General features: G+C 41.8%; 1 protein-coding gene across 1 annotated transcript in view; it reads right to left on the reverse strand.

The window, feature by feature from the left end:
* The window catches only part of Grid1 (glutamate ionotropic receptor delta type subunit 1), a 745266-nt gene that overhangs the window by 232935 nt on the left and 496011 nt on the right, over positions 1–16320 (reverse strand). Inside the window, exons 7-8 of the mRNA XM_047551889.1 lie at positions 12968–13129; positions 11304–11423 (exon numbers count right to left, since the gene is read on the reverse strand). Of these exons, the coding sequence (XP_047407845.1) occupies positions 11304–11423; positions 12968–13129 (282 nt within the window). The remainder of the gene's footprint in view (positions 1–11303; positions 11424–12967; positions 13130–16320) is intronic.

Here is a 16320-nt window from a genome sequence, read left to right on the forward strand (position 1 = left end):
AAAATAATGAATCAAACATCACTGCCCTATGTAAACATATGATTACACAAATGGTATGCCTTGACTCCATGTACAAATAGAGAAACAACATGTATCCCATTTGTATAAAATAATAAAAAAAAAAAAGAAATCTCCAGGCCCTAATGCTTTCACTGGAGAATTCTATCAAACATTTAAAGAATTCAAACCCATTCTACACAATATCTTCTACAAGATGGGAGACAAAAGAATGATTTCCAATATATTTTATGAGACAAGAATTATCCTGATGCAAAACTCACACAAATACAGTACAATAAAGGAAAACTATAGATTGATATCTTATGATGTACAATGGAAAAGTTCTCAAAAATGTATTGGCGAATATGATCCAACAATATATAAAAAGCTGCAGTAATCAAGACAGTTTGCTATTGGCCAGGGGATAGGAACATTGATCAATGGAACAAACTAGAAAACCCAGAAATAAACCCACACAAACATTCCCAAATAATTATGGCAAAGGTCCACAAGCAAAAGCAATGATAAATCAATATGACATGTGTAAGCAACAGAAGAAAGAGAGAGAGAGAGAGAGAGAGAGAGAGAGAGAGAGAGAGAGAGAGAGAGAGAGAAAAGAACTTCAACCCAAACTTCACAAATTAAATAATTAATTCAAGATAGATCATGGACTTCCATGTAAAATGTGAGTATATAAAACTTAGAAAAAGTAAGAGAAAAACTTTTATTAGACTATAGGGACAGGAAAAGAATTCTTAGACTTGACACCAAGAGCATGATCTTTAAAGGGAAATGTTGATAAGCTGAATTTCATCAGACTTTAAAACCTTAACTTTGTTATTTCCATAATCACAGAGTGCTGGGGATTCGAACCCGGGCCTCCAGCATGAGAGGCAGGCACTCTACGAGATGGGCTATATGGCCTGCACTAAAACCTTAACTTTGGAAAAGAACTTTAACAGAGCAAAAAGACAACTAGAAAGTGAGATAAAACATTTGCAAATCACATATTCAATAAAAGACAAGTATCTAGGATTTATAAAGCACTCTCAAAACTCAACAGTACAAATTTATTTTCCAATTAGAATTAATGAATCCAATTAGAAAAACAGGTAAAAAAGTGAACAAACATTTAACCGAATGGGATATTCAGATGACAAGTAAGCACACAAACAATGTTCAACATCACTGGCCACTAGGGAAGTGAAAATTACAACTTCAAAAGGATGTCTCTTCACAATTATCAGATAAAAAACAGTGATAATATCAAAGGCCGCCAGCAATGTGGAGAAACTTTCTCTTATATATTGCCTTGCTGGATCATTAAATGGTAAGACTACTCTGGAAAACAATTTGGCAATTGTTTTTGTTTTTGTTTTGTTTTATTTTATTTTTTAAATAACACTGAACATGTAATTCCACATGACCTGCATTCTTGGGCATTTGTGCTAGAAAACTGATATACCAATGTTGATAGCAGCTTTATTCATAATAGGTCAAAATTGTAATGAATCTAGGTGTCCCTCAATGGTTCAATGGGTGAATGGTTAAATAAATAGCAGTATATCTATCCTCCAAAATACACTCAACAATAAAAGAAACTATTGATGCATGCAACTGTTTAGATGAATCTCTAGGAAATACAAATTAAACTGGGCAGATGTGGCTCTGAATCAGATCCATGGGTTGTATCAATGTCAATACCCCTGTGGTATTATTGTACGGCAGATATATTACGAGACATTGCCTGCAGGGGGCACTGAGTAAAGGATACATTGGATTCCTCTGTATACTTATTATGATTGCAGGTGAATCTCTGTTAATCTCAAAATAAAATTTTAATTTAGCAAAGGAGTATTCTGAAAATAAAGGAATTAGAGGGCACCAATCTTCGCACACAATGGAACAGACTATAAAATAATCCAAACAGCATGGCATGGAATTGATACTACAAAGACAAATAAGCAGCATCAAAAAAGGAAAAAAGAATCAGTTAACATAATTTATCATATTAACAGGAAAAAGTGAGAATAAAAATTACATAATTATCTTGATAAATGCAAAATAATCTGATGCAAAATACTCATTCTTGATAAAACTATTATTAGTTTTAATTGGGAATTTAAGAGAATTTTCTTCATCTAAAAAGGAACACCAATGAAAATTATATTAAAACATGAATTATTAAAAGTTGTCCTCTGAGATTAAGAATAAAATAAGGATGTCCACTATTTATTTCTCTTACTGCCATAAGAGTAATAATAGTATTTCTCTTACTATTTATTTCTCTTATGGCAGTAAGAGAAATAAAAGGCATAAAAATCAGTTGAAAAATAAAACTCATTATTCATAGCACAATTATATATAGACTCTAAAACAATATACAAGTAAACTATTAGAATACATTAACAAATACATTAGCATACTAGAATCAAGTATACACAACCAATTAAATGTCAATATATGTACAATAAACAAGTAGAAAAATCTATTTGAATATTTACTAGATATAATATACTGATAAGTATCACTATCTAGGAATAAGTCAAACAGGTTATTCAAAGCCCTACAATGAAGTTATAAAACTTTCCTGAGAGAAATTAAAGAAGCTGTAAATAAACTGAGGTTATGGTATTTTCATTAATTGCTCAATACTGCTAAGATGTGAATATTCCCTAAATTGATCTAGAGTCAATGCAACGTCAGTCAAAATCTGATACTTTTAGCAGAAAACAAAAATCAAATTTTAAAATTTAAAAATATAAACGTGAAGTATAAAATTTATGTCTAAATTTTGCATATTTATAATTCAAAGAGCCAAGGAAAAACAAGTCAATCTTGAAATATATGTACATAGATTTCCCAAGTTTTCCTCTGTTTTCTGATAGACTGGTTCTCCCCGTGTGGCCCTGATTGGTGTGAAGTACTTCCTCCTCTTGGAACTGTGGAGCAAGCTATCCTTACAACTGCAGTTTCTCCTGATTTGTGGCCTCACTGTACCTGAATAATAATAAAATCTTCATTTTAAAACACAGAAAGAATGAATGATCTAATGTTATATATGGCAGCAATAATGATTTGAGTTACAAAAGAGTACAGTTTATCTAATACCTTTAATATCAAGTTAAGAACAGGAAAAATTAATTAAGGGTAGTAGATAGCAAAAGTGGTTCCACTGGTAGATGTAGTGACCAGAAAAGGCGCAAGAGAGACTTCATGATGCAAGCGATGTTGTTTTTCACCCTACGTGTCAATTGCAAGGGTGTGTTCACGGTTTGAAAATCTATTGTGATTTATTAAGACATCAGCATTTTTCTATAATGAGTTACACTGCAGGTTACATTAGAAAAACCGCTAGGACTCTATGCAGCAAGATTTTCAGTGAAGCATATTATTACAAATGACTCAGTGAAATGTGAAAATCAGGAGAAAACATTTAAGACTTCAAAGCAATTCATTCAAAACCAACAACTAGACAAATTATTTACAGTCAAATTCATCCCAACTTTCAAGAGTTCTATCCACAGAAGTATAAAGGATGAGTGAGCCCTTGTCCACATCATGAAAGGAACACCAGTCTAACACAAGTTGAAACTACGTCAACATGACCTATGTATCTGCGTGGAAAACCCTAAATGAAATTGCAGAAAAGCTAAATGATGATGGCCTAGGAAGGGAGCCAGGGCCAACTCCCAGGAAAGCGCTCTTCTCTCATCAATTGGAGACATACAAAAAAGAACCATCTTTTTCCACATGTTGCCATCTTCCTGGTATGACAGATGGAATTGGCACAGCTGCCCTGCAACTCTACGGAAAACTAATACCATGCCTTGAGAATGGCCAAAGAGGAACATGAAAGAATCTGGACCTTCAATCTGAGCACTGTATGTCTGATCTGCCAAGCTTTTTTTTTTCCCTTAATTATTTATTTATTTTTAAAAAATTTTTACAGACTGCATTTTGATTCATTATACACAAATGGGGTACATCATTCCATTTCTATGGCTGTACACATGTAGATTCATACCATTCGTGTAATCATACATGTACATAGGGTAATGATGTCTGTCTCACTCCACCATCTTTCATATCCCCTCTCTCATTTCCCTCTACATAATCTGCCAAGCTTGAAGCTGTCCTAGCTCCACTCCTGTTCTAATGTGAGACCTTCCTTATTGTTTAATCTACTCAAGGTTTGTATTTTGTTACCTGCCAACAAGCACCTTCCAATAATATTTGTAAATGAATTAAATTTAAGCGGGAAGGGGAAAAACAGGCTAAGAATCTTTAAAAAAATCAGTGAGGAGATAGGTACAATTTAGTATAGCATAGGATAAGATATGACATTCGAGTCAACAGGAAAAGGAATGTTTATGGTATAACAGGTGGTAGGAACCATTTCATAAAAAATGCAAAAACTAGGCCATCACAACACAATTCATCCCAAATCCATCCCAGATAGATGGCAGATCTTGTTGAAAAAAAATCCAAACCTGAAAATAACTTGACTTGAAGAAAGTGTAAGTAAATGGTATCTACTCTGAAAATTGGGTATGACTTTCTAAAAATTACAAACATGGAAAAATACTACAAATGAAAAAGCTAAGTATTTGACCACATAAAATTTTAAATGTCTCTTTGTGAAGATATCTTCTTCACAAAGGCAAACAGTTTAATGGGACAAAATATTTGACACAAATAACTGTCAATTCCCTTCTGAAAGAGAGGTTTTATGAGTTGACAAGAAAAAAATCACATCCCCAATATAAATGTGCAAAAGACTTGAGATATAATTTATAAATGGTGAAATACAAATTATCGAGGGTTATATTTTAAATGTACAATCTCACAAGATGCAAATTTAGCAACATTATTTTTATGCTGCTACAAAATTAGCACACATATTTAATATATCAATCAGTTTCGGGGATGTAGCACAGACTTCCATATGCTATGTGTGGATGTAAAATTATTAAGCTTTTCTATAGTCAATTTAAAAATATGTATCACATACATCAAAAGAATTATTATCCTTGGTTTAGTAAATCCACTTCTGTAAACAATGTAACAGGGAAATAGAGATGTAAATTAAAATTGTATGTGTTCTGGATGTTCATTATGACACTATTCTAAAATAATATGTTGAAAATGCATAAACATTCATCATATAGGAAGATTAAATAAATGAGAGTTCTCTGTAAGTTGAGCAATGTGCTTCCATTAAAAAATCATAGTTGTAAAGAATAGTTAAAGAAACGAGTGAATACTCTCAATATAGTGAGCGCTAAGTGGGAAAGTCAGGATATAAAATGTGCATACAATAAATAGCAATTTGATAAATATACATATCACTATCTCTATCTCTATGTATAGAAGGAGAGAAAAAAAAAACATAAAGAAAATGCACCAGAAATGCAAACAGTATTTTTTTCTTGGTTCAGAGATTACAGCTGACTTTTATATTCTTCATTTCATTTATCTGTATTTTCTAAACATTCTACCATAAATGAGCATGTATTGATGAAATGTAACTTCAAATGAAATACTTAATTGCATCTTTTCCTTATGCCTTTACTCAGATGAAGCAGCAGTGTTTGTTTTGGTTCTCAGCTCTGTCAGAAGCAGTTCTTGCACAAGGGTTCAGAACGGTTGACATTTTACTTGGGAAATACGCTGCAAGAATGTTAATCCATGAAGAGACTGAAGTTTATTTCTCTTCTGTGACTCGCTGTGCACAGCCGGGAGTCTCTGTGACAGAGGCTTAGTAGAGACACTGCACAAAGCTCAGTCTGGATCCCCCCAGGCCCATCTCCACCCAAAGCCCTCTCCTCATTACTGTGTCCACTTCAAGGCGCCTTAGCGCCTGCTGGAGCCACCAGGTAAAGGCAGCTTTTGCTTTGTTACAGGAACGAGCTTTCCTCCCATGTCCCTTTTCAATGTGGCCTCACCACTTGGAACTTCTGAAATCTGAGAATGTGGAACAATTTGTAACACAGTGTAGCAGAAACAGGCAAGAATGTTAATGATGTACGCGCAAGCCCACAGGCCAAGGGTCCTATGGTGTGGCAATCATTGCATGATGATCAGTTATTACTCCATGAATTATCAGCAGCCACAAAGCACCCCCTGCCAGACACATGACATCAAATGGGGCATTTTATTCCTAAGGCCAGCTTTTTGAAGAATCAAACTTGACATAAAAGATAAAAGAAATATCTTAAACTAGAGAGGAAGAATGAAGCCTCCTGCATTTCCCTAGGTAACTACTGGAACAGGGAGTCTGAGTCAAAGGCAAGTGATGGAATCTCAGGTAAGCTGGCTCCAGGTCAACTGGAAGGGGTAAGGGACCAGGGCACGCTCATGCAGGCACTGGGGTGATTGAAGTGGAAAGTGGGCTGGAGGGAGAGGGAGTCACAAAATTTCATTGCCTCAAGTTCAGGAAAGGTACACACACATACACACACACACACACACACACACACACACACACAATCACGATATCTGCCTTCCAGCACCAGCACAGTCATATGCTGTTGGTGCTATAATCTCTGAAGTCTCTGGGCCTCAGTCTCCCAAATGGAGCTATGCAAAGAACCGCAGAGATGCTGGGGACAGAGGCAACCGTGAAGGAAGCCTCAAGCTCTCTGCCTCAACTATTGAAATCACCACATGTGTGCTTCTACAACCGTTTAATATATTTGGGCCCTCGGAAGATCCTGTTTGAACAGACTTCCCATAGGGCTAAAGCAAAGCTCAAACACCACTGGACTAAATACTTCCTTCATCTCTCTTGACCATAATTCAATCCTCATCTTTAGAAAGGAGCAGAAAACAGTCACACTCTCCCATGCAATACCACAGTCTCCTTAATCTTGAGATGAAAAGCATCAAGCAAACCTACAGGCTGTCTGGATGCTCCCACTCACTCCTCCCACTCCTTCCCAAGCACTGCCCTTTACTGAGTCAGTGAATCAGGTAGATACCATGCCTGGGAAATGAGGTTCAAAGGACCTGCGGGCAGTTGGCTATTTTCCCAGGGTTTTGCTGCACCAGGGACCCTGTGTTAGTTGAAGGAATTAAGCCCCCCATGCTGATGTCATTAGGATAGAGAAGGGCAGGCACAATCTGCAATCAGGTCATGAAAAAATGTTTCCTCAGGGCTATAACTGGTTCACAATCCATGCATGCTTATGGGGGAAAAACAACTGTTTTCCTTCTCTCATTGATCACACCAGTACAAAAATAGTCCTGAAAGTAAACCTCACCAAAGAAGAAGCTCTCCAGATACTCCATTTGCCTTGGTCTTCATAAGGAGTGGCCATTTGCACCTAGACACACAAGGAGAGCTGGGCACTGCCCATATGCAGAGAGTTTACTGATCCCAGCTGTACCACTAAGGCTGCACAAGGAACCCTCCCATTTCTGGTTTCTGGTTTGGCCATATGTATGATGAGGAGTCACTCTCCAGGGCACCGTGAGAGAAGAGACCCAAGTCTCTCTGCTCTAATAGGATCTAGGGTAGATATCTCAGAGAAGGTGCACAAAACTGATACTCCATGTCACACAGGATTATTCTCCCCTGCCAAGTGCTGTGTGGGATCATTACACCAACCAACCCCTCTACTCCACAGGGGGGTTCACATCAACTGCACCTTCTATTTGAAAAAGATTCAGAGAAGGAACAGGGCTGCAAAAACTCAGGAGAAGCAGAGCCAGGAATGGCGCAAGGTGCCAGAGCCAATGAGACAATATATGAACAATGTCCCTTTTCTACACGGTAGATATAACAGTTCCTGCTGTACCCCTCTTGTCCTACACCAAACAGCTTCCCATATACCTGTATCTTGGGAAACTGTACCACAGGTGGCCTCCAACAGATCAGCCCCAGCTCATGTCAAGGGCTAAGGACATTGCATGCACAAGTTCATGGGACCCTCCTTTGGATGTTCCTATTCCAGCAAAAAGAAACAAAACCAAATAGAAGTTTGTGGAGCTCTGTTATAGTTCAGAGCTCTGAAAAAACATGTCCCCAGTGAGATGAAGCACTGACCCCCTCAAAACATGTCATCCCACTCCAATAGGGACTGGTGCTGACTTCCCAGCAAACACTGCCCCTGGTGGCAGATCCAGGCCAGACAGCTCCAAGTACAACACACAGACCATTAATATTTTGCCAAGAGTTACACAGCAAGCTGGCGACATAGACCTTTGATTTTGTCATCCACTGCTCCCTCAACAAGAACACGCTTCCTGGATGAGATAATTTAATTAGTATTTGTCCAGCACCCTGCAGCGAAAGGCGATCACCCACACCTTCCCTCCTATGTAGGGGCTGAGTAATCCATGGTCTCTTGATACCACTTAATCTAAAACGTCTGTGTGACTCACCCCTCCCTGATATTTCCCTCCAGAGTATTTAGTTTAAGAAAAATATCCACTTGCTCCTTCATTTAAATGATCCCTTTTGGTTTCAATCTTCAAGAAACTAACTACAGGGTTTTTGTTTGGTTTTGTTTGCTATAGTTGTTTTTCGATTTATATGATGTCTATCATCTTTGCAGAGAACCCCTGACCCTGCCCAGCACAACAGCATCCAGTAGTCTTGCTGGTTGGTTCCCCTAGCAGCTCTGTATGGTGTGTGGTCAAAGAACTGCCACCTAGGGGGGCTCCTCAGATGGCTGATCTTTTGTATGGCTCAGGACCCTGATAGTACCCTCAAGTCTGCCATGTACCCTTGATTATTTTTTCTTATATCAACTCCCTTTATTTTATTCCTTAAATCACTCTGACTTCCTAGTATCTTCCACCAGAGAATCAAAGCTCAGCCCTGCCTTCAAATGCAGTCTTGTACCTGTGACCCCCTGTCCCAATCCCCTCTCCTTGCTTTATCCCAGAACTTCTCAGAGCTTGCTTTAATGCATCCTGGAACCAAATAACCAACGTTTGTTGTGGTAAATCCCATTCCCTGCCTTCTAGATAACTTCTCCTTAGCAGCGATAAGCTGCTAGGCAGACAGATAACAACTGGGATATGCAGTTATTAAGGGCAGATTTTAAAATGACAAAAGGATACATTTTAAAATAAAGCCCACTTGAAAATCAGCTTCCCTTCCAACTCAATTACATCCAGGCTGCCTGCTCAGGAACTCCTTATACTGAGAAATTCCAGCTCCCATTGGCTTTAGGGTTTTTGAAGAGTGTTGCCTTGGCAACATGGAAGGTCTAGACACCTGAAACAGGAAGTGGAGGACACAGTGCCTCTCCTTCCCTCAGGCACCTGGAGTAGCCCGCAGGATGCAGGGCGTGGGCCTGCCTAAGAAAAGGCAGGGATCCCGACATCCAACATTCTGCCCACTATAGGGAGCGTGGTGATAGAACTCAGCTGAAAGAAGCAGGGCGGGTGGTAGCAAAGGAGCTAGTAGGAGGGCCTGATTGCCACGAACCTCAGAGGAACCCTCAGGAATGAAGGCAAGTACCCAAGTACTGTGGTTGATATGAATGGTCATTTTGGCAGACAGCCACTCTCTGCAGCGCAGGATCACACCAGAGAGACTGAATGAGCTCCCCTGTCCTGGTTTCCTCTTATCATGTGGGAATCCAAACAAGCCAATTTTTCTGGTGGTCACGACCCAAAACAATGTTGACCATACATTCTCAGCTTCCAACCAAGCCTCACAGCTTTGGGCATCCCCAACAGTCTTCAGAGGCCAACCCCAACTTCTTTAACATTACAGGTCACATTCTGGTCTTGCAGGGTGTCCCAGGGTAGCCATCAATTCCCCTGGATGGTACCACAGACAAACCATGGCTCTAAAATGTCATCAAGCTATGTGTATCAGCCACTGCATCATAACAAATTATTGAACCACCTAGAATTTACATGATCTACCCGTAGACTATTTTCTGTCACATGATGGGCTGAAGGTACCCTGTTCTCTGAATCATACGGGGATCCTAGACCATTCCAACCTCTGCCTGGGCATCCAGTCTTCCTACACATACTGTCATTTCCCCCTTCTTGATCTCCAGCTCTCATCCCCTCCACCACCCCACACATGCCTCTTTCTACCATGGCCCTGTAGGAGCAAAACCAAAGAAGTCACCCAGATTCTCAGTACCCGAATACCACTTAACCTTTGCCTACCTCTTCACTGCTCCTAGCCAATGTTGGAGGCTAGGCTAGAAGGCTCTTTGCTGAAGGGCTATCTAGTCCCTGCTTAGAACTCATTACCTACAAGATTGTCCTTCATCTCCGGAGCACTGTCAATAGTGAAGACATCTTCCTTTGAAGTATATTAAAATGCACGTGTGCACCTGAGCTTGTGAGTCATTATATAGACCTGTGCCTGAATGTATGCAATCAGTGAACTCTTTAATTCTTTCCCCAAAAGACTGAGCCCCTGTGGCCCCCAAGCACTCCCATCTTCAACCCCAACGAGCTGGGTAGACCATTTCTGTGAATGCATCCAAACCAGCTGGGTTGGCCAGGCCTGACGGCAGCCACTGTCCTTCTATGTTCACTCCCATCGTCAGCTCCTTGCTGGCTCACAGTGACAGATCTAAGATCCAGATTCAAATAATAATTCCAACCTATTACTCATCATATTGACCTCTTGACCCCCATCTCTAGTAGACTCTTGGCTTCATAGTCCCCCCTTAACTTTTAAGGTCTCCACTCTGCTGTCTTTGATCCTGAAAAACTATCTACTTTACCCCACAAAAGGGGGAAGAAATGGCAAAGTATCACTGGAAAGATCCACCCCCAGGCCTGCCACCTGCATCAGCATCAAATAGAAAAGCCAACCCTTACTCTGAGTCTGTCTTTTGTTTCTCCTTCCATTCCCCAACTCGCCATCCTCCCCACTTGCCCTTCTCCTTACATTTCATTGTTTTGTTCATGGCCTCATCTCACTCTTGGATCTGCAGAATGCTCTGCTGATAACCTCTGTTACAGAATCAGCCACAGTTCACACTTGTCCTGCAGCTGGGCTGACTTTGCTGCTCTGGGAAATACTTCTGGACTCCAAGCACTCTCCCTGCAAGTCTAAGCATCAGGACTCAGTTGTTCCCAGGAGCCCCTGCTGAACTCAGAGAAACTGTACTAGAGGCACTTCCTAGCCGAAAATCTGCCTGTGCCTGTCCCTTCAAGCCCCACCAACACCAGCATCAACGGCAGCAGCAAGAGTGTTAGAGAGGACTTCTATGCCAGCTAACACTTGCTGAGAACACAGGGGCCCATGGCTCTTGCTGTTCTCAGTGGCTCCGCAGAAGGAAGAATTGGGAGGGGAGGAGTCTGAGGCTTACCTTGCGCATGTCTTTGCCAAAGGTCTCACTATAGGTTGTGCCAAGGATTTCAAACTGGACATAGGGATTTGAGCTGTCCTCCCGAAACTCCATCACTCCTGTGAGTCCAGTGATGTGGCCCTGCAGAAGAGGAAGGAAGATCATTGAAGAATGGGGTGATCAGGATAGAGGGTGGAATCACCAAGAACTAAGTGATCCCTGAGAAAAGAGAAACCAGGATCTCAAAGAGGTTGTGCACAGGCTGTAACAAGAACTTAGTCACAAGTCACTGGTAATTCTAGGGTCTCAGAACAAGATCAATACTTGCCAGGCCATTTGTTTATAGGGGAAATCCCTAAGGCTTGTACCTGACATTCTCATAGTCAATATGTTTATAGTTCCCTCTATGGGCCTGGCACTGTACCAGCTGTGAGATTAAAGACAGGTGGCTTTGATCCCCACCCTACTGAGGCTTAGTCTTCTCTAGTCCCTGCTCCAAGAGCTTCCCCTAGCCAGACTCAAGAGGGAAGTCAAAAGTCAACATGAGCCATATCTAACATATGGCCATAACTTGAAGGGGCAGTAAGTACAATCATTGCTCGAATCCTGGCTTTGCTAATTTGCTGCCTTGAATAAATCATTGTCCTCTCCCAGCTTCAGTATGAAATTAATCAGATCCAAATCACAGAGCCTACAAGAACTGAAGGAGAAAATGTGCACGAAGCACAGTGAGAGGCACTGACTGGCTGAGGTGGGCCTGCCAGCCCCAGGTGGTTCTCCAGGGGCTCAGCAGGCTTCACAGGAGCAGCAGGCAGCCTGGTGCTGAGTGAGCTGTGGTGATTCCCCTTCTCTCTTCAAACCTAAGGTAAGGGTCTCACCCAGCCTTATCGTCCATCCATGGATTCTGTGAACAGGAAGAGGCCCAGAGACTGAGCAGGCCTAGAAAAGGCCACACTCTGTTCTGGGCTACAGTAAATTCAAACACTATAAGAACAACACAAGAACATGACCACTGCTATTGAAACTATGTGCAATTTATTGTGACTAAAACTCCTAACACTATAGATTTTCCTCATGCTCATTTAAAGCCTCAAAGCTAATTCACTCTAACAAGTGTTTATGGAATATCGGATTTACTTCAAAGCCAGTTTTCTGACGTGCTGACACTCCTCAACACATGGAGCACACCATATGCACAATGTACGTGCACACGTGTGCACATATGCATGCACACCATACACACACACACACACACACACACACACACACACACACACACATGTTGTGATCCTAGCTAATCACGACATGGCAGTGCCTGTTGAGACCAAATCTCTTGTAGAGAGTGGCAGCCTGCATAGAGGTACCTGGCAGATATAGGATAGGCAGTTGCCTCCGTATTTTATTTAGTTGTGACCTTGGGTAAGTTATTTAACCTTTATGAAGTCCAATTTCCTAATATTAAAATGGAGATGATAATAGTAACACATATCCATGGACTACAGATCACCCATCTTTCAAATGCAGTGACAGAAGAGTAACAAAGAGAAACCTGCAGAGATGACAGAGAAACAGTCATGCAAAGAACCCTGTTTCAGGTCAGCTGCTGGATGGGCAGAGTAGGGGGTGCAAAGAGAGACCTATCTCCAGCCTTGGCCCACCCAGGAGGTGTGCCCCCTCACACACACCTTTTTGATTGTGTCCAGCATGGACCTCCCTCCATTCCATGGCTTTGTTGATTTCCGTATGCAGTTGAGGCTCGCCATGCTGTGCCACTTCCGGTCCTCCAACTTCCTATGGAAGGCATTGGCCAGCATCAGAACACTGTCGTACAGGTAGAGGTTGGAGATCTGCAAAGACAAGGGCAGTGAAACTCTCTCCATTGGTGCATTTCTAGAGAGCATTTCTAGGGAGAAACTGGCACAAAACTGGAGTGGCTCAGGATGCAACACTAATGTGTGCTGCCCAATATCTATGCCATGAGCCTCTGGCTTCCTGAAATTCATGTGACAGCCCAGCCAGGTGCTAGAGTTCCAAGTAGGATAAGACCTAGTCCTGCTTCAGGAATAAGAGTTGGAGGTAGATCTGTACATCAACAAGGTAACCCAGTGTGATCAGCACAATGATTGACACCTGCAAGCAATCAAGTTACCTGCAGGATAGCAAATATGGAATGAAGGATGGGCAGAAATCTCAGTGTAGAAGGATTAGTAGAACATTTGCAAAGGCATGAAATTATAAAGGAATAGGGTCAGTTAAGGGCAGGCTTCATGGGAGTTCTCTGTAAAGGACCAGATAGTAAAGACTTCAGGCTTTGAGGGCCCTACTGTCTCTTCTGCAATGCTTCAACCCTGCCATTATAACTTAAAAGCCAGCCATAGATGATATAAAAACAAATGGGTGCAGTCACAAGTTAATAAAATATTTACCAAAACATTTACCAGTTCCTGGACCACAAGAACTAAAAAGAGTTCACTATGCTGTGTCAACAGTAACAGAGCCAGAGCAAGATCAAGAGTGAGGCAGGGTTAGAGCCTGCAGAGCTTCGTGTAACATGCTAAGGAGAAGCAACATAGGCAAATTTAGAGAGAAAGATAAAACTAGTGGTTCTGTGCATAAAAAAAACTGGTGATCAGAAAGACCACTCAGTCACTGATAAGCCTAGGGAGATCGGTAGCCTGAGTGATCTCGTAGCAGCAAGGAAGATGGTAATAGTGGTGGAGATTCTGTTGCCAACTCCGCAACAGACCCACTGCCATGTTAAGAAACCCATTTGGGATTTGCAATTATAACCCCTCTGGCTTCATTGAATACAGCTGGACCATACAGGAGACACAGCCTGATCTCAGAGCACTCAAGAACAAAGCCGTAAGTGAGAAGTTGAATGACAGTGTGAGCAGAAGCATTGCTATGTAAAGGACCAACAAGTTTGGCTCAATCTCCTTCAATTAAAAAGACCCAATATGGATGAGCAGGAAACCCAGCAGCTGGAATCTCCTAGGGGCCCTCATTGGAGAGGAAGACAGTTCTGTTCTCAAATGTTCCCCTCACATCACCCCAATTCTCCAAGAAGGCATCGAAGCAAAGGAGTGAGGAGGAGGGAAGGGAGTGAAAGAGAGATAGCACCCACCCTCTCAGCCAGGTTTAGGGCCCCTTGCTGATGAACGTTGCCACAAACTACAGTCAGCCAAAGTGGGTCAAGGGGACCAGTCTCTGTACACCTAGGCAGCAAGGAGCCAGCTAAAAATATTTCAGAAAACCATCACTGGGTAGAAGTAGGAGACCATGTTGGCTTCACAGGACACCTGGGAAGATCACATAGGTTCCGTGGGTTGTAGGAAGAGCCCCTGCTATTCCCCACCTCACCTTCCCTTGCTTCCCTCTGACTCTGCAGCCCATGCCTTATTCTATGCCTATAATTTCTTTCCTACCCATCTTAGTCTGGTCACCCCAGGAGCAGCTCCCAAGACAGGAACTTGGGTGATGGGAAGCCTCCCCTGCAACTGCAGCTGACATCAGAGGTGGATCAAGGGAAAGAGGTGCAGGGTATCAAAAAACATCTGCTATATGGTGCCTGACCAAGAGTTCATTCTAATTCTCAAGGTTCATTTCTACCTCAACACATCCTAGTGGAGCTGAACACTCTCCCTGCAGGTGTCCCCATGCAATGGTCATTACCAAAGAGCCCTGTTCTCCAGCATGAATCTTTTCTGTGACTACCATGGGCCCAATGCCTGGTGCTTCTCTAGGCTGTAGAAGTGAGAAGTGAGTGGAGGAAAGACAGATGTTCCAGAGGTGGAGGGAGTGTGCCTGAATGATTAACCACTGCTGACCAAAACAAGTGTCCCAAGTCAAGGGAAAGCAGCATGTCAGAGCCTCTTCAGGGGCCTGTAGCACACAGGTACTTACCTGAGAGCAGAGAGAAGAGCTGTTCTCACTATCCAGAATCCCCCCCCCCACAGGGAACACCATCAAAGAACCATGCCCCCAGTCTTTGGAGGCCTGAGACAGCATTTCCTTAAAGAGCAAGACTAACCCATTCCCTATTTCTGCCAGCTCCCTAGTCCTCAGGAACCCCCACCACAGCAAAACTGTTTTGACATGTTTTACTCCCTCTGGAATAAACTCACAACAGAAATGTTATTATAAAAGAATATAAGCCACTCGAAGGTTGGCTTTTTTTTTTTTTTCCTCCAAAAGGGTAACTCAAAAGCTGAGAGTCCTTGATAATGTGAAGATTTCTCTTCTGAAGACATTCATGGAACTTCCAGTCACCCATTCATAACTGGGTGTTATTTAATCAGTAGGGACATGTTGACCCACACCCCATCTCTGTACGCACTCACATATCAGGGCAGAGCCTATGGTATTGTTTCAGTTCTGGCCCAGACGAGCACCCCATAAAATTTCCTTCTTTCCCTCCAGCACTTCTATTCACTATGGATTAAGGTACTCAACAAATATTATATGAATGCAGAGAGGCCTGCAATGAAAAGGAAAAGCAGAACATGACTCAGAAAGGCCAAAGAAAGCCCTCAGTCCTCCCACAAGCATGTCTGCTTGAAAGGGGGAATACATTCCAGTTCGAAGAAATAGGTTTAAGCAGCGCTCTTTTCCAAGCATGGATAGGCTTTCACACTGCCCTCATATCACCCCAGGAGCAAACTCTTCCATGATATACTACACACTGTCAATACATAACTGTGTTTACCTCACCAAAGTCAGCTCTTTAAGAGCTGATCTCTAGAATCCATTACAAACCAAGACACATGACTACTGCTTAATAAATATTTGATGGATGAATGCACAGTGAATGCATGGATAGATGGAAAGGTAAATAGGTAGGTGGATAGGAGGATGGATGAATGGATGCATGGGAGATGGATGGATGGATGGATGGATGGATGGATGAATGGATGGAAGGATGTGTGGGTAGGTGAATGGATGGATGAGTGAATGAATGGATGGATGCATGGGTGGATGGACGGAATGATTGAAAGATGAATGTATGGATAAATGGATAAGTAGATGGCTGCCCAAC

The sequence above is a fragment of the Sciurus carolinensis genome, chromosome 5 (assembly GCF_902686445.1).
Source record: "Sciurus carolinensis chromosome 5, mSciCar1.2, whole genome shotgun sequence".
In the NCBI taxonomy this organism is placed as follows: Eukaryota; Metazoa; Chordata; class Mammalia; order Rodentia; family Sciuridae; genus Sciurus; species Sciurus carolinensis.